Source organism: Syngnathoides biaculeatus, chromosome 22 (assembly GCF_019802595.1).
Source record: "Syngnathoides biaculeatus isolate LvHL_M chromosome 22, ASM1980259v1, whole genome shotgun sequence".
Lineage (NCBI taxonomy): Eukaryota > Metazoa > Chordata > Actinopteri > Syngnathiformes > Syngnathidae > Syngnathoides > Syngnathoides biaculeatus.
Window position 1 is genome coordinate 9,512,362 of NC_084661.1, and position 19,735 is coordinate 9,532,096.

Here is a 19,735-nt window from a genome sequence, read left to right on the forward strand (position 1 = left end):
GGGAGAACTGACAAGATAGCAGGGTGTTCAAATACTTATTTTCTTCACTGTATATATTTGAAAAAGATGTAAAATTATTCGTCATTATTATTATGATCCATCTGTCCATCCATTTTCCATACCACTTATCCTTATTAGTCACAGCCGTGCTGGAGCCTATCCCAGCGATCTTCGGGCAAGAGGTGGGGTACACCCTGAACTTGTTGCCAGCCAATCACAGGGCGCGTACATTATAAACAAACAACCATTTGCACACAGGCAATATAGAGTATTCAATTAACCTACCATACACGTTTTTGGAATATGGTGTAAAACCGAAATACCTGGAGAAACTCCACAGAGGCACGAGGACAACATGCAAACTCCACATAGGCGAGGCCCGGTTTGAACCCTGAAGTGGTATGTGCTAACCACTATTGCACATTATTATTATTACTACATTTTACTAAAGGAAAACCTAAAGTATTTGTTGATCATCAAAGAAAAAATCCCGACATGGGAATAAAGTTGCAGGTTTACGTTAAGAAAAAGTTACAACATTACTAACTGAAATGATAACAGTGTATTGGATTTCGAAAAAATGTCCATTTTGAGACCAGCTTTCAAATGTTACCACTGCTTTCTATTTATTTTTAAATATATAAACCCCTCAGCTGTCATTACACACCCCTCAAATTGTCTGACGTCCGCGTGTGTGTGCGCGCCCTCCCCCCAAAAGTCAAACAATTCTCTAATTTTTTCCAGACGCTAACGCTCATCTCAACTTTTGCGTGTTTTTCTGTTGTGTTGACGTACACGTCAGAAGCTCGTTTTTCGCCGACCACCGCACCCTCAAAGTCTTCATTGTGTCCACGCGGCAGGCGTGTGATGTCACGCCGCCGGGACCCCTGGGAAAAATCATGGGAGTTCTCCGGGCAGGGTTGGGGGGTCCACGGCGACAACGATTAATGGACGGCCGTCGAGGATTTGACAGCAGGCCTGGCCAATATGGTGCTAAAATAAAAAATATCAGATTTTTTTTTTATTTTAAAAATCTGATTTTAATTCCCCCTCCCTTCACTAATAAAAAAAATAAATAAATACAGAAAACCACTAATAAAAATAAATAAATACAGGAAACCCCACTCCATACTTGGGTTACATTCCAGAAAAAAAAAAAAATGTATAAACATCAAAAACTGAATTGTGACGTAACAGAAGTTGACCGTGTTCTGACAAAGTTTGCTTTCTTAAACTGTTCGACAATTTCATTTAACATGAAAAAACAAAAAGTATGGCTCGACTCGTGCACACCGTACATCTGTCGTTGTTGGCTCATGGTCATTTCGCATGTTAGGTTGTACAGTACAAGCGAGGCGAGACAATCTCTTTAAAATATTTGCGGCTTGGAAGCACATCAGGTCAAAATTTTCGAATGTCAAGAAATCACCGCAATGTATAAATCAGCACCACGTCCCGGGATGAATGTTCAGCGCAATTGACTTGGTGCCTTCCGCTGAGATCCTTTCCTGACATTCAAAAATTAATGTGAAAATGATTCCACTTATGTTGCCTGTTATTAGGGGTCGTTAAACTTGTTGCTTTTTTTAAAATATGGTCGGGGTCAGAAAAATCACTAATCTCACAACACGGCCCTTTTGGATGAAAGTTCCAAATAGCCCACATCCTTTTTGGAAATGATTCCTAAAACCTGTTTCATGTCCAAAACGTGTTCCAATTTGATAAAACTGACCTAAAAAAAAAAAAAAAAAGTTAGACAGGGTGAGGAGATGCAATCAAGGATTGCTGAGAGGATGGAAAACGTGTGTTTTTACAGCGTGATGCAATAACACCGTGCGTTATGCCTGATTGACGAAGTGGGCAGGAGTCTGTGGCGTACGAAAACAAAGTGGCACAGTTTGGATTACTCGCCACATAAGAAACGCATAATAAACACTTTCAGTTAATGTTGCCCCCCATTCCCAAAGTTTTTATTTCCAGTGGCACACAGCATGATTTTACACACAAGCTGTGCCCAACGTTTTTATGTATACTCCGACAACAAAGTTACAGAATTTTCCAATTTAAACAAAATGCTAACGCCACACACTTATAATTCATCATTTTTCTTGTTTCCTTTCTGTTCAGAGGAATCCACAACCTGATGCGGATGAATAGTTTGAACATGCGTTTTTCTCTGTAACATTCCTCAAAAGTTCCTTCCGTTTTGAAGAATGATGTAGTTAAATGAAGGTTCCATAGATGACAAGTTTACACTCGTTAGCATGCTAATGTAAACATCTAAATGTTAGCTGCCTGGCACCCATGGCTATATCCATAAAAATAAAACATCTCTTGCAACCTGATACATGTTTTTTTTTCTCTCTGTCCTTTCCAGAGAATGACGTCGCTTCGTCCGATCATGAGTGATTGTCACTAGCGTAGCATCAACTCGTCAACCCGCCACGGGGCTTTAACCGCAAGCTAGCTCAGCTCATATCTCGCCAGGTGACATCCAGTCTGGTGATAAGCTGCAGTCAGACGGCACCAATCCCACGTCTGGTCCACCGGCCTTAAACGCCACGCCCTCATATACAGACATGTACTCATATACACACACACACACACACACACCACACACACACACACAAACACCTCCGCTGTCAATCTTCACAGCAGACTTAGCATCTCGCCTTTGCATTTTTGTCATAATTCACACCTTACTTTGATGCTGAAGCAAACTCTATTTTTACCTGCAAGCTCTTTTTTTGTACTGTTCATATCGTTCACTTTGATGCGAGCACAAGCAATTATTGAGAGTTTTTTTGTACTTGCGCAGCATGACATATGCTGTCTACCATCAGGTCCAAGGTGTGAGGTTTAAATCTCGGCTCCTATGTGGATTTTGCATGTTCTCCCGGTGCCTGCGTGGGTTTTCTCCACGTACTCTGACTTCCTCCCGCATTCCAAAAACATCCTTGTTAGGTTTGATGAATGCTCTAAATGGATGGAGTTATATTATATAGTCGTAATTGGCTAAAGTGACCAAATTTATGCTATAGTAAGAGTACTGTAAAAGTAAAACGACCATTTTCCAAGCCGCCTATCCTCAAAACGGTCACGGGAGTGTCGGAGCCTATCCCAGCTAACATCGGGCGAAAGACGGACTACACCCTGAACCCAGAAGTGTTGTGCCTCTTCTTAATTTTAAGTCTCTGGCCGTCATTTCTGCCGTGCTGTGCTTCATGTAAATGAGCCTCTTTAGAAAATGGAGGGTTACAGTCATGTGACCACCTGTCTTAATTGAATTGGACAAAAGGAGTCAACCGTCACCACTGGTTATGTTAGATTGGGGAAACGTGATGGAAGTCTCTGATGAGCTTCATGTAGTGCACTCAAAGTAGCATTTCTTTTTCACAAAAACAGCAAAGTACAAAATATTGCATTACAAATACCCTGACAAGTACAATTTATTCAGTTACTTAAGTAAATAGAGTAAATATTGTGTGTTGCTACCCCTAAACACCTTTGTTAACGATGAAGTGCACGTGCAATGCAGAGTATTTGTCACAGCCAGACAGAGTATAGACGACATTTATTCACTTTTCCCGAAGTAGAGTGGAAATATATTCAAACAACCTGCTGCTATGTGATTGGCCGACAATAACTTGTGCAGCACCATGTGGCTCATTGCACGCGGTTATTTTTACACTCCCTGTTACGAACTGTCAACAATTTTATGTTTGTGACCATGAAGCAATTCATGTTCAGCCAGCTAATCCCAGGAAGGCCGGAGCTGAGATTCGAACGCATGCAGTCCTACCTCAGAACTGTGAGGCAGTCTGTTGGCCACTACTTCTGGCTATATACCTAAAAATTAATACAAGCAATGGCATGATTGAAAAAAAATGTGCTTTTAATTTTTTTGTCTCGTGATGTCGAATTGGGGAATATTAGAAATTGCAGTACTCGGGTGGTCCATATGCCTTGGATGGGGCTTCCTTCTTGTCATATGCACATCAATGTGAAAATATATCTTCTTGCGTTATCCATGGAATAGCAAGAAAAATTTGCTAGTCTGCATTTTTTTTTCAATTTACCAGACAGTTTGAAAATGTCGTGCCAAACAACTTACTGTAATTTCCGACCTATGTAAGCCGCGACCTTTTTCACACGCTTTCAACCCTACGGTTTATGCGGTAATGCGGCTAATTTGCCCATTTTTTCTAACGGCCGCAAGGGGCACTCGAGCGGAAAAGGTAAGAGTGAGACCGGTGGAATATATGTGCCGAGGAAGTGACTTTTACCGGTCCGGCCCTGTTAGCGTGGCGATAATGTTCGCGTTAGCGCGGCGCTAGCATTGGTGGTAGCATTAGCGAGGCGGCGCCAGTGTTAAACTCTCTGTGTACCATCTTTCTTTGTAAATATCTCGTGTTTCAATGTGGGCACTTGCGGCTTTTACAAAGCTGCGGCGTTTGTACTGTGTGTACTAAATGGTATTTCCTTTACAAAAGTCCTGGGTGAGGTTATAACCAGGTGCGGTCTGTAGGCCGGGAATTATGGTAGGTGACAACACGGACTATCTGCTGTTCTGAGATAGCGCCACTTTGTTCTCAGGCATGTTGTAAGTCCAAGCAGGGCACAGCAGCAAGGGCATGCTTTGCACTACGGAAGCTGCAAACAAGTACTTACAGATGAACTCAAATGGCACAATATCGATTAATCACATACAGGAATCGCCCTGTGTTTAGTATAACTTCGTCAGAACAACATGTTTTTTTTCTCCAATGTTTATTACAGTAATATAGACCATATTGTGGCACTATTAAGACTTCCAGAGAGAGATATTACAAACTGACACTGTGTAGCTGTCCTGCATGCCCAACGGTGTCTTGTCTTTGTGTTTGCATGCAGTCCGCTGAGCGGCCTTGCGGGAGCCATAACGGTAGGAACACTGATTAAGCCCCTCCCCGTTCTTGCGAGCCATCTCAAAACTGCTCACAAGGGCCTTACGAAGGAATAAAAATCCTAATAAGAGCCTTCTCCTTCCCAAAAATTTCATTTCAAGCGTAATCCCTCCGTGCAGTGCGGGATTTACATGGCTAATTTAGAGGCTGTCTTGGTTTTAGCGGGGCTTTGTCCTGACACCCAAGGGTTGGCCAAAACCTCCACCCCCTCTTCGCCAACACCTTTGAACTAAGCCTTGTGGGGGTTAAATGAAAATTTGTTTTAAAATGTAAGCCACTTTTTTCCTATATCATTCTGCCTTATTATCATCTTGTTATTGCTCCTCCTCTTTTAATATGCCAATTTTAGCATGGTATATATTTATATATTTTTCTCTGCCATGAATATGTAGTATGTGTATGGGGAATCTTTGGTTTTCAGGCTAAGTCATTTTTTCCCATAAATGTCTGTTTACAACTCGCTGTTTTTAAAAGGTATCATGCTAACCAGTGTATAATTCTAAATTAAAAAAATATATATACATAGTTAATCATATTAGCAAGCCTATCAACGATCAAACTTACCAGCTAACCAAGTACTGTATCACCAAACAGAATGTAGTTATTGTGTGATCATGCTCAGCGGTGGTAATGAACTAAGTGTTGAACTGAACTAGCTAAAGTATCGACAAACTAAATGTAGTTTTGTGTAATGGTGTTTGCGATTTGGCATAATCTTTATCCCTACCGACCAACCTGCTTTACTTTGACTAACTAACCTCTCGTTTTGTCTTACCATGCTAGCTAATCAAGTCAGCTTAATTTTTCAATATGAAACTAACATCCAAACAACACACAATATGAGCGAAGAGGCCTGTACTGTTCAGCAACATTCCAAACTGTCCATCTGTCTCTGTTTTTATGTTGTCGTCGTAACGAGTTCTTTATCTGGCTGACTTCTCGCTATCGCATCGGCCTCTCCTCCTCCTCCTCCTCGTCCTCCGCGTTCTCCCTCACGCTATCTGCTGGCCGTCCTTGACTGCAGTTCCCTCTTGCTGTAAACAAGCCGGGGGAGTCGCACTTTGGAATCCCTCAAACAACTCCAGTTTGGGTTTTACAGGACAATTAAAACCACGCTGTAAATTATAGTGAATCTTTTTCCGACTGCTTGCCTTTTACGTCTTCTTTCATAGTAAACGGCAGTGATAAATACTTTTGAGTGACGTACGCACACACTGGCTTCACAATGCCAAACACCAACTCGTTGAGATGTTTCACTTCAAACCTTTTTTCTGTATGGTGGGTCAATGCTTGCACACGTCATTTTTAAAAGTCAGCCCCCCCAAAAAAATTAATATTTCACAATGTTGCTAATTCACAAGCTTAGATATTTTTTTTCTTAATAAGACAACTAGCCAGCTAACTAAATTACCAGCAAAGTAAATTAATAGTTAGCTATCGTATGAGTTTACCAACTGCTGTTTGTGTGGAATCCTACATAACAAACTACTTATAAAATACTTATAAACTATCGTTTTTGTGGAATGATGCTAGTTGTGATGACACGATTCTCGATGCCAGCTTATCAACTGCACTGTTGCATAATCAGCCTAATTAAGTAACTAATGTACCAACAATTTTTGGGGGGTAAAATCATGCTACGTACTGCTCACTCACTCTCTCAACATTAAAGGGGCTTCACATTCCAAACATAATTTTAATTGAATCATCAGTAACCGTTCCAAATTTTTTTGCAGTTTATCAGTAAACTAGTTCATCCCTATTGACTAATTATTTGCCAAATCAGACTAGCTCACTCCCTCACTCACTTACTACATTTTGGTACTTATTATTAGAAATGTCTCTCCGTATGGTGCAGTAGAGTGGACTAAATGAATAGCGAATGAATAAATCTCTCACAGCGACTAGATGTATGCTAAAACTGTCACTTGAACGGAAGTGTTTGATTCATTAGGGAAGAAAAATCAATAGTGGAAATATTCCACTTTCGCAGTGTACCATTAATCTTTGGCGAGATTAAAATGTCACACAACAGCGGCTGTTCTTCACATGACTCTATGCGGCGGACAGTAATTGTATCTGCTTATCAATCAAGACGTGCGCCGTCGTTGCTTGTCCGCGCTAAGACAACAATGCGAATTTATTGCATGCACGCGTTAATGGTGGATCACATTTCATTAATCATTTCATGATGTATCGCGTTTTATCGATCATTTTTTTAAACGGCCTTTTTAAAATAAACTTCGACAGCTCCAAGGTTTAGCAATGACAGAGGACTGTTACACAGCGTCAAAGTTTTTGTGTAAATAAACAAATTAAAGCCATGAGCAAAGAAAAAAATTAAGGAGCAAACTAACAAAGTAGCGAAGGAACTAACTAAAATTGGCACTAAGGAAGGAAGGAAGGATAAACAGGGGAACTTTCTAACGAACTATGATGCAAAAAATAATTGAATAAACTAATTACGAAGGAACAGCGAAAAAATGCTTATATCGGGAATTATTTCATGAGATAAAAATGAAGAATTACATTTTACCCAAACAATTTGTAGGAAAAAAAGGGCTAAATTAATTTAAAAATGTAAACAGTCATAATTTTTACTCATTAAATACTTTGGCCGACCAGCGTTTAAGATAATAATAATATTGCAAGTATAACTTCAGGGGAGCATGGATTTCGCAAATCGCAATGGTGCTTGGTCTCTAAATCTGGTGAATCACAAGGGTTCACTATGTGGTGTTGTCTAGGACTCGGTTTTATAATTTTAGTGGTTTTTGAAACAGAAGACAAATGTGCGTTTTTCTTTTAAACAATACTGTGACGCAATGTGGTATTATGGTTGGTACATTACAGGTGGATCCGTCTTCCTCTTGGCAGTCTGAAGTCCTCCCTTTGGCTCCGTGCTCCTCAGAGGAGGTACTTTCAGGAGGAGCAGATGTTATTGTTCCAGATTGTTCACTTAGAAAGCATCGAGGGAACTTGCGGAAGTCATTTTGGGTGCAAAAGAGCAAGTGCTCCACTCTACCTGTGACGGGGGCCGCGCTACAAGCGCCTGCCTCAATACTTTCACACAGTTTCCTAAACCAGCCCCTTCTTAAAAGCATCTTTTCTGATGTGCACTAATCCTTGTTTAGTTAGTGCGTGGCGCTTTTAAATTCTTCGGGAGTCAAAACGCGGGATTAGCGGCAGTGTAAATCTCCTCGGGATTACGAAGTTTACTTTCTACTTAGCCACAAGTGATGCCGGTCATTGAACCGAGGCTTCATTGCTCACGCTAATGATCTGACATTGTGGTTTTTATTTGTACTGCCACGGATGAATGAATGGCTGATGTTAAGATGTGTGCTTTGGTTTTGGAGTAATCTAGCTTCATTTGTGCCTTATCATGCTAACCCTGCTACAATAAACCTATAGAAATTCTGTAAAATTCTATAGAATTTGTACAGAACAACTTGTTCTGTAGAACCTTTGCTGTGATTTTCTATAGAATTTCTACAGAACAAAAATGTTCCTATTGTAATTCTACAGGACTTGGGTCCTAAAGTTCTATAGTGCTCTAGAAATTCTTTAGAAATGTTCTGTTGAAACTTTTTAGCAGGGAATAATGTGCGCACAACCCTATGTGTATTTTTATTTCTTTTGCTAAATTCTGGTAAGCTTTATTTCTTCCCAATCATGGTAATTTTGCATAAAAATGCCGACGAGGAAAATAACTGACACACTAACAAACTAAAGGATAGTTTTCCAGAAATGTGAAATCAAGGCAACTGGACTATATTTGTATGTAGATGTACAGTATTTCTTTTTTTTTTTTTTTTTTTTTGCATAATCTTGCTAGCAAGCAAACTTTTTTTGCTTAATCATCCTGAGCCGTGTTTTGCGTCTTCGTGCTAATTAAATAACTAACACGTAAACAAGTTTGTCGTGTAATAAGTCTGGGTAAGAAAACTTTGTCTAGTCATGTAAACAAACTAATGTACATATCTAAATGTAGTTTTATTGTGCAATGATGCAAGTTGACTGTGTTATTTTTACAGACTCATATTACCTTAGTGTGTTTTTTTTATAATCATGCTAAGTAAGCTTTGCTTTTGCTTACCCACACCAACAAAGTAGCGTACTATCCTCCGTCATCTCCCGCCATATCTTGTCAATCACGACGATCTGCTCATCCTTTTAGTTTTTCCCGGTGAGAAGGGCGTTTGGGGGAGAAGTGAAGCTACAACTCGTATCGTCATTTAGCTCGAGCCCAGGACAGACAAGCCATAAATCAGATCCTCTGACACGTTAATATGGGCTGCGTCTGGACAAGGACAACTTACTGATTTTGTTTGGACTCACGAGAAATATGACCGACACTTGTGTGTCGTATGCAAACGTAGCGGGCCGCTCATCTCGACCGCGTTAACTTTTATTAGCACAGGGGTTGCGGGAGAGAGGGCGGGCCGCCATTAATAAAGGTAAGTGCCGCAGTCTCATCAGAATGACGGCGGCGCCAGTTCAGAAGAGGAAGGCGAACTAGAAGCACAGTAATGAGGTCATCAAATGGCGGCGCAGTTGCTCTGGATCGTGCAGCAGCTCCTGCGAGAAATGTTAATAAGAGTCAGTGTTTGTCTCCTCCAAGACATCTTCCACTAGACAAGTGTTGCTTACCGTACTGGTTCTTTAGTTGTGGGCACATTGGAAAGTGGTTAGCACGTCTGCCTCACATTTCAGAGATTCTGGTTTAGACTGCCTGTGTTGCGTTTGTATATCCTCCCCTTTGTTTGAGTTTTCTCCAGCTTCCTCCCAAATAGCAAAAAAAACCAAAACAAGCATGTTGGGTTAATTGGCCATCAGTATGAACGTGAGTGTAAATGGTTGTTTGTGTATGTGTGACCTGCGTCTGACTGTCTACCAATCAAGGGTGTATGCCACTTTGCTTACCAAAAGTTAGTTAAGATAAACTCTAGTTTGCCCGTGACCCTAAATTGTCCATAGAATATGAGTGTGAATAGGTACGTGGGGGAAAAAAAAACGGGTGAGGTAGAGCTCATGAATTAATGTATAATGGATTGGTAATATTTTCCTTAATTCATTTCGTTTTGCAACTTACAGCATTTACAGTAAATTCTAAAGCATATTAACACTTGTGCTGTTCATGTGGAAAGCCCCCCCCAGTGGCCGCCTCATGTTTAGATTCATTAGTACGTATTTTTTCCCTGACGCCCTCCAAAAGGACACACTTTATCACTCCCGCCGCTGTCTGTTTACTGAGGCGGTCTGCACACTTTCCTCCCTTTTCTCTCCTTCCTGTGCTTTCCCACCAGAGCGTACAGTCAATTAAGAGCTTTAGATTGATTGAGAAATGTGCAGGAGTGGAAAATATGCCAGAGAGGTCCCAGTGGAGATTGGGATGGTTTCACAGTCAGATAAGAAGGAAAAAAAGTTTCCAATGTGAAGTGTAATTTCTAGTTCACATTAGAGACTCAGCAAAATCAGAGATGTCTAACAGTCGAGAGTTAATTTGCCTTTTACACAAAACTGGACACAGATAACTTTGCAATGCAAATACGTGAAAGCTTGAAAATTAAATTGCTGTCTGCATAAATTTGACTTAAAATGCAGTCTGATCTTCATCTAATTTGCCACAATAGACAAACACAATTTTCTTAAACTAATACCATACAAATAAATGTTTGTTTTCGGGATTTGACCTGTAGCAATATTTTTGGATTGGACTGACTTCCCCCAATGATATCCATTCTGTTTCAATGTACACATGCAGTATACATTGTACATCTATCAACAAAGCTGTTGGTATGTGTCACAGATTCCTGCAAGTCAAGAGTTGACACAATGCTCATGGATATCCAGTATCTTTCCAGGACAGCCACTCCTACAGAGGAGAGGAACAATATTGCTCAAGTTTTTACAAGTACAGTCCAGGCAATCTGTCGTATCATGGACTGATGAATGTCAAGGTTATTTTTAGAGATACTTTTGTGCTCCTTGACCACTGAGAATCTTTACATACACATCAACAATCTGAAAACATAGACTGCACTTGTTGTGGTATTACTTCAAGCAGATTGTTTGTCTTCTTCTTCTTTTTCTTTCGGCTTGTCCCGTTAGGGGTCGCCACAGCGTGTCATCTTTTGCCATCTTAGCCTATCTCCTGCATCTTCCTCTCTAACCCCAACTGCCCTCATGTCTTCCCTCACCACATCCATAAACCTTCTCTTTGGTCTTCCTCTCGCTCTTTTGCCTGGCAGCTCCATCTTCAGCACCCTTCTACCAACATACTCACTCTCTCTCCTTTGGACATGTCCAAACCAGCGACGTCTGCTCTCTCTAACTGTGTCTTCTAAACATCCAACTTTGGCTGTCCCTCTAATGAGCTCATTTCTAATCCTATCCAACCTGCTCACTCCAAGCGAGAACCTCAACATCTTCATTTATGCTACCTCCAGTTCTGCTTCCTGTTGTCTCTTCAGTCCCACCGTTGTCACGTCCCATTGGAACGAGAGTAGGACCCAAATGCAGGAGTCGGAAGATGCAAGGTAGTTCAAGGAGAAACGTTTATTATATGCAGAGGTTGGGGATCAAGCAGGCAGTCGGGTGCAGCAGCGGTAGTTGGGACGTCGGGCGAAGAGAGCAGGTGAGCGGGCAGGCAGGAGTCGGTACACAGGGGAACAATCAAAGCAGGCAGAAGTATCAAAGGAGTCAGGCTTACAAGGGTGGTCGGAGAACGGGCGAAGGTCGGTACACACAGGTTCGATCAGGGATACCGGAGCACACGAACGGGACATGAAGATCAAACGAACTGGCCCCGGCCAGTTGTCATCGCGGTCATATAAATCCACAGCATAATCAGGCTGCATGAGGCGCAGGTGTGCACCTCCCAATCAGCGCACCCGCGCGGGCACCCGCACACCTCGTCTCTAATCCGTAGATCATTGGCAAGCCTCACGCTGTTTCATAAACGTTGCCCTTCATCCTGGCGGATACTCTTCTGTCACATAGAACACTAGAAACCTTCCGCCAACTATACCAACCCGCTTGGACCCGTTTCTTCACTTCCTTACCACACTCTCCATTGCTCTGTATTGTTGACTCCAAGAATATAAAGTCGTCCACCTTCGCTATCTCTTCTCCCTGGAGCTTCACTGTTCCCCCTCCGCCCCTCTCATTCACGCACATACATATTCTGTTATACTGTTACTGTTATTTTCTGTACATTGTTTGTCTAATGTGAATTATTTTGAACATTTGTTTACATGACAACATTGTTTTTACAAGGCTGCTGTTGCATAAACATACCATAAAAAAAACGATCCGCCAGCGTGTTGACATAATCCAATTAAGTCAAATCAAAGATGATCGCGATGGAGAAATTGTGGTCCGGCTGCTGCTGACACACTTGTTTTCTATTAATGATCACACCAGGAAAACACACACACACTGCTGCGCTTTTACATCTGAGGGACGATAAAAGTCCAATAAACGCGACGGGCGCTGGGCAGTTAGCGCACATGTGGAGGGCTTCTTCACGGATGCATTAAACATGAGAAAAAGCAGCCAAGTTATTCATGAAGCACTTGAAGTGCGATGGATGGTGGTCAGTCTGATCAATATCCACAGCAAATTTCAAAGACATGGAAGCGATTTTGTCAATATCCGGTGTTCCACTTTTACCTTGCACCCATTCCGAAAGTACAAGTCATATATATACAATAGCTTGAACACCGCAATAGTCGCACACGATCATCTGCCTCCAATGTGGATGATTTTTGTGCCTGCCAAAGAAAATCTCTCATTTTAATCTGCCAAATGTTCTCTGTCGTTAAGTGTCCATAAAAATGTTGATCGGCTCTCATTTTGATAATGACAATAAGAAAAGCGATGACTCGGCAGTGAGTGAGAGTGAGTTGCTAGTATTGCTGGCTAATATGGCCAAAATAAAAATTATATTTTCCCGGGAAAAATAAATCTGATTTCTGATGTACTGTAATCAGCTACATCCCCTATGCCCATATAAATCTATATATGTATACTGTATATACTGTTATCTGTCTCTACGTGCCCTGTGATTGGCTAGCAACCAGTACAGAATGTACCCTGCCTCCTGCCTGACGACAGCTTAGGATAAGCGGCTCAAAAAATGGATGGATGGATATTCAAAAGGGGGTATGTTGTTTAAAGACTGATTTTTGTAAAAAAAAAAAAAAAAAAAGTGAAGATTTTATTTCAAGGTCATGTCACCTCGCCCTACCATGAATGCAGTAAACCAAGAACACACATTCTCAAATGTCACTCATTTGCATTACTTGCACAAGGGTCTCATTGATGCATGTTAACACGGTACACAACCTCTCCTTCCTGTTATTTGTTGACATACAGAGCTTTGGAAATGCATCCGGAATTCTCACCATCCACACGCCCATGCACAGACACACACACTTTTCCACTTCTCGAGAGCTCCAGCTAGTTGATAAGAGCGCCATTGGTTAAAGCTCGCCACACGTGTGGTGACCATCACAACAGCCCAGTAAAGTATCCCAGCATTCCAGAGTCTATGGAATGTCCATCTTTTCCCAACCCCTTCGTCTTCAGCCTCTGCGACTTGTGCCGCAAGTGCCAGATGATGACTTTTCCATGTGGCATCAATCTCCTAAAAAGTTGTGACAGAAGGGGAAAAAATAAGTCAGTATTTTGAGGCATTTACAGCATATATGGACATTTATTCTGGATGACCTCAAAATGATGACGGAGATGTGTGTCACAACAAAAGCACCCAGCCGAAAGGACCGTCAAACATTCCCAACTAAACATTTGGCAAAAAGAAGCACAATTTCAGTCAGCCAGTGGACAAGAAGGGGGGACATGAAAGAAGCCCTTCATGAATCCAACTGGCTCAAGTTTCCAGCTGGTCACCCTAGTACGCTCACAAACGCGCTGCACCCAAACCCACAACACAGAAAAACCATGTCCAGAATGTCCGTAACGAGGCGTCGTGTCAGGATTGGCCCTCTGTTGTAAACAACGATGGAATTCTGCCCAATGAAAGCTTCCAGGCTCCAGTAAAGAGCCCAGCGGTCTTATGAAAGATAAAAGAGGGAAAAACAAGGGTGCGTGTGTGTTTAAGTGTAAGCAAACAACATCATGGCAGCCCACAATTGTTTGTATCTAACCCTGAAGTACAAGAAACCCTTGGAGTCCAGGGTCTCCGGAAAATTCAGTCCCTCAAGCCAGTTTAATTTAGTACCATGACATGGGATGAACATGTCTACCATGAATAGCCCCTCAAATAGGACCCATGCTGAAAAACATATTGGAAATCTAGTTTGAAATTTTAGGGACATTGTAGCCATAACCAGGGCTCCTTCAAAAGACTTGCTACCAAACTAACCCCATAAAATATTCTGTTGGGCGGCTGGAAAGCATTGGCCTGAGAGTTGTGAGGTCCTGGGTTCAATCCTGGACCTGGCTGTTTGGAGTTTGTATGTTCTCCCCATGCCTGCCTGGGTTTCCTCCGTGCACTCAGGTTTCCTCCCGCATCCCCAACACATGCAACATTAATTGGACACTCTAAATTGCCCCTAGGGTTGATTGTGAGTGTTTGTCTCTACGTGCCCTGCGATTGGCTGGCAACCAGTTCCGGGTGTACCCCGCCTCCTGCCTGTTGACAGCTGGGATAGGCTCCAGCATCACCCGCGGCCCTTGTGAGGATAAGCGCCAAATAAAATGGATGGATGGATGGATCTTGACTTGCAAATGCAGTTTTGTTTACATTGACCAAGCTCATTGAGTAATTCTAAAATTAACATGATGAAAGAGTGCGCAGAAATACAAAGTTTTCATAAAGTGCTTTTTTTATAGTTGTGACAAGTTGAAAGTAACAACAACTGTAGTAATATGGGCGCCTTTAAGGGGTGGGGCTTAGTGAATAACATCAGGAGTTGAAGTCACGTTGGCCAGTAGACATCAATTGGTTGGCCCAGTTTGGGCACTTAGTCTGCGTGTGAGCGTCTGGGTGTGCGTTTTGGCCCACTGCAGTTTCTTGTGGGTGCTCTCATTTTTAGATTTGTGGGTTTGACTCAATCAATAAATAGATGAAAGGGCATTGATGAATCACTTGACTTGAGCAGCAGAGTACGATATCTCATTTTATGCTGTGAGACATTAATATATCACGAAAAATGGTCAGTGTGCCACGGAAAATTATCCAGTTTCACTTAGTTCTTCAAAAAAATCACAATTGACTACAAAAAATACATCCTTGTTCATCAAGTATGTGCGGTATGTGGGGAATATTTTGTGACAGTTAGAATAAATGCTTTTACGCAAGATGGCATAAGGTGTCCATTGTTATCCATCATGAGTTATAAGTATATACAATACATTTTGTCATGTTTTTGTGACATTTTTGTTTGGTGTTGTGCGGGAACATTCTTCTGGTGTATAATATTTGCTTTGGCTAACCTATACGAGTCACTTGGGCGATGGTAAATCATGAGAAATTTGAGTTTTAGTCCATGCATGCGGGTGGAGCACAGCAATGAAGTGCACAGATTTCCAACATTAGAACATAGAAAGATTTATAAAAAGACAAATATAGTTGAGCTTCCAGATGGTTCGTATGGCAGAGTACTCGCAATAAAAGCCCTTCGTAAGGATGCTAAAGGAAAACAAAAAGAATCGTACAGAAAGAAACATGCCCCTTCAGTTAAAACATCAGTGAGTAAGAATATTTCAAGAGGTTTTATGATGTGGTTTTCTTGTCGTTCCTTAAGTTTAAAAGTCAATTGGGTTCAATTTAGACGGAGACACAGATTCCTGGCAATGTAAAGTGGATTTATAGCAGGTTGAGAAGTACACAGGCGGATTAGGTTGTGGGTTATGATTAGGTCAATGGGACATTATTCCTCCTGTGAAGCCATAAACGTCCAACGGAGCGGAGGAAACTCTTCACCAGGAATTGTCTCTTAATGTCTGCTATTGCGATTATTGATTCACCAAGGACGGACGGGGATTTCTTTTGGCCTTTTGACGGACTTGCGAGAACTTGATCCTTTGCGGTTTTTCCCGTGAATCTCTTGTCTCTGGATAAATATTACAGCCGGCCAAATAAGTGATCGACTGGGTTAAGAAAATGAGACCTGAAAATGTACAAACATGAACTCCTCATGATTTCGATTTTAGTTTGGTTACATAATGACAGAATTTATGACCAAATGTTGATTATTGCATTGTAAAGTAAAATCAGATGTTTGTAAGCATCGTATTTTGATTAATCACGAAGAAGGGCTATTTTCATGGAGTACTACAGAAATTTGAGAGTATTTACTGTCAGGAGGCTGAAATTCTGCAGATTTCGACGCTTTTAAGTTAAATATGGACTCGAAACCATTGTTCTCAATGGCTGTCACCCTGGGACGCCCATTTTCTTTTTATTGGAAAGTCCCAACTCAAATTTGTACCAGTTAAGGACCATGAAGCTCTTTTTTTGTTTGTTTGTTTAAAACAAGACATTTCCAATGAGTCTGACATACGGCCAAAAGCATCTTTCGAGCCAGGATGCCCGCTAGCTAGAGGCTCAGCTGCACTGTTTTTTTGTTTATGGAGTGAAGTAGTGACTGGAGCCCACCAAGTGTGTAACATTTTGTGTCACTTATCGAATGAGTTCCGTGTTGGAACTTGGGACACCTCTGTACTGGAGTGAAAAAAAATAATCTGAATACCAGTATAATCCATATAATTTGTTTCTTCTAGGTATTGCCGATCCAACCAATAGGTGCCAAAATCCAATTTTAGGACCTCAGCCGCCACTTGAAAATCACTTCTCTGAACGATTATTGGATTAGCAAAATAATGTTGGACGATTTTTATAATCGATTACTTTTTCGTTAATTGAGTCATTGTTGAATGGCTGACTTTTAATTTAAAGTCAGGCTAAATTGGCAAATTAGGGTTTCGGTTGAAGGTTTAAAATTACACCTTGAAGCCACGATTAGGGTTGCAAGTTAGTAATTCAAGCCTGGGTAACAGTTGCAAATAGGGTGTCATAGAGGGTTTTAACATGGGTTAGAGTTAAAGATTTTCAAGATAGGATAGGTTGGAACCTCACCATTAAGGTTTCCAGACTAGGTTGGATTTAAGTTGGAGCTTTCAAAGGAGTGCACCATTCTATTGGGAGCGAGGCGATCCTGCAATGACAAAACAGGATTTACAAGAGGGAAGCAATTGCGACTGAGCGAGGCATATTTACTCTCACCTAGGCGGAGCAGTACCGCCACCACACTCAGATTTATGACAGAGAGGGGGTATTGCAGTTTAGTATTCCCAGTGGCTGCTGGGAATTGGATGTGGTCCTTTCGAGCATACACACTTTTGTTTATGATGCAGCAAACTGAGATACTGTGTGTAGCCCTCCAAGCCAAAGACCGCAGACAAAGTCCCCTCCTGTCCCAATTTTAAAGCACACTTTCAGGACTTTTGCGAGGTCACGCCATGAGTTCCACTCCTCTTGCGTGCTTGGATGAGGCCTCGGGTGAAAAGGGGCTACCCCATGTGATGGATGAGCCGTGACCAATTAGAAGCTTAGCCTTAGATATAATACATAAACACTGGTGAACGTCAGGGGCCTGGATACCTGCTGTCCAATGAGAGGGGTTTGGCGTCAGCCTGCCAGCTGAGACTTTGGCTCCAAAATACCCTTGTAGTCTCTCTTCACAAGATCCCTATTAATCTGACAGGGATTGCGGGCCTGACTCCGATCTAGTGTGATCTCGTCGTTCTTTGTTACTTTTGGTTTAACTGAACTTCCTTCAGCCATTACTGTTCGATCTCTGTAAAATGTCTTAAATTTAATGTTTCGCGTAAGGTTTTTAAAAGAGGATTTGGGCTCCAGATTATGTTTTGCAGTCACTATTAGTGTTGCATGTTAAGTTTTTAAGCCTTGGTTCGGTTTTGCATCCTAGTGTTTGAAATTAGCGTTGTAAGCCTGGTTAGGTTTTCAAAACAGGGTTAGGGGTTGATGTTAGGGTTTCAAAATCGGGTTGGAAACCAAGATTAGGCTTGCAAGTGAGGGTTTCACATCTGGACACTGCCTTAAGGTTTCAAATTTGGGGTTTAAAGTTGGGATTCAACTGGCTTTTCAACCTGTTTTAGGGTTGCAAACAAGGGTTACGTTTCAAAATAGGCTTTTAAATCAAACTTGGGATTTAAAGTTAGGGTTTTCAGCTCCTGTTAGTTTTGAATATAATGTTTTGAGTGAAGGTTCCACATTAAAGTTTAATGCCTGGTCTGGGGATAGGGGTATGGTTATGGTTTAGGATTAAGGTTTCATGCCATGGTACGGGATTCAAAATTTGAAGCCTCTATTAGGGTTTCAAAGCAGTTTTAGGTTTTATAAACGTATAATAAATGGGCCCTGACAACGCTACAGGGAGAACATAATGTGTCCAGGAAGTAGACAGTTTCGGCTGGAAGAATGCATGTGGTGGACACATGCCCTGAAGAAGGCAGTAGAAGTTTTTTCCACTTAGAGGCTGGACCCGGACGTTTGTAGCCCCTCACACACCCTGCGTTTGACTAGCAACATGACGCCAGCCGGAGACTCGTTAGACAACAAGAGCGTCGCCCTCGAAAATCAATTACAAACAGGATAGCCCCGGCGCATCTGTTTTTGCTCGGGAGTTATGTGGCGCTGTCTGGTTCCCAGTCCGCCACCATTCCGACGCTCGTTCCTCTGGGATTAGAGATGGCACTGGAAGCTTGTGAGACCGCTTGTAAATCAGGCGGTTGAAATGGGGCAATGACAGACACGGGCAGGAGAGGAGTCTCTGTTATTCTATGAAGCCATTTTATTGGCGTGGTGGGGAGGGGGGTCTCATTACAGGTACTCGGTGTTTAACCGCTGGACATGCTGCTAAAATTCTGTCAAGTATGAAGGGGAAACGTGCATGCAAAGTACAAGAGTTTAAAATTATGGTTGAAAGTTTGGGTTTTAAACAAGGTTTAAAGTTTCACAATTAGAGTTTTGAATTATGTTTCATGCCGAGTTTTGGGTTGCATGTTTGGGTTTCAGGCCTGGGTTGGGATTTCAAGATTTTAAGACTGCGTTAGTATCCACAGTCCCTTTATGTAATGTTCATGACCATTTTTTATTCTTAGAAGGTGCTAAAAATGTGGGGGGCATCAAGCTGAGACCACCATTGGGAGGTTCAATAATTGTAAAAGGCCACTCGGGTGAAAGTGACCTCACAAACTTTCCATTGTTAAAGCTTTTCCACTCCATGTCGCCTATCTGTTGTTGACGTCCACCTCGCGGAAAAAAGGCAAAAAAACATAAATAAATAAAATAAACAAACAAATAAACAAATAAATAAATAAATAAATAAATAAATAAATAAATAATAAATAAATAAAGCCTGCATGAAGCCTGCATGTTTTTGTCTTCCCACTGCAGGGGTTAAGGTATACAACATAAAAATGTTTGAGTCGGGGCTTCAAAATAATTTTATTGTGTTCTTTCTATCATTAAAAGCGGTATTTAACTTTTTTTCCCCATGTTATACATTAATATTTGTTTTAAACATTTGGTTGTGTGACGTAGTATGCTCCGGAAGTACTTCCCTCCGCCACATCCAGAGGTCAAAATGGCGGCTCACTGTGTGTGAAGGAGACCAAGAAGGAAGCCGGCTTTTTATCACCAAAGAACATGTACAAAACACAATGTAGTCGTCTAACAGGTAAGAAGTTTCTAACGCGGACTGCACGGCTGCATATAGTTCTTCGTTGCTGTC

At 41.6% G+C, this 19,735-nt stretch overlaps 1 protein-coding gene and 1 long non-coding RNA gene across 2 annotated transcripts in view; one reads left to right on the forward strand and one right to left on the reverse strand.

The window, feature by feature from the left end:
• Positions 1-19,735, forward strand: part of LOC133495137 (protoheme IX farnesyltransferase, mitochondrial) — a 57,694-nt gene that overhangs the window by 12,389 nt on the left and 25,570 nt on the right. The window contains exons 3-4 of the mRNA XM_061809401.1: positions 7,800-7,862; positions 19,546-19,681. Of these exons, the coding sequence (XP_061665385.1) occupies positions 7,800-7,862; positions 19,546-19,681 (199 nt within the window). The remainder of the gene's footprint in view (positions 1-7,799; positions 7,863-19,545; positions 19,682-19,735) is intronic.
• Positions 8,802-12,411, reverse strand: LOC133495140 (uncharacterized). The gene is made up of 3 exons (XR_009793497.1): positions 11,662-12,411; positions 9,600-9,727; positions 8,802-9,527 (listed from the first exon to the last, which is right to left on the reverse strand). It is a non-coding gene; the product is annotated as an uncharacterized LOC133495140 (long non-coding RNA).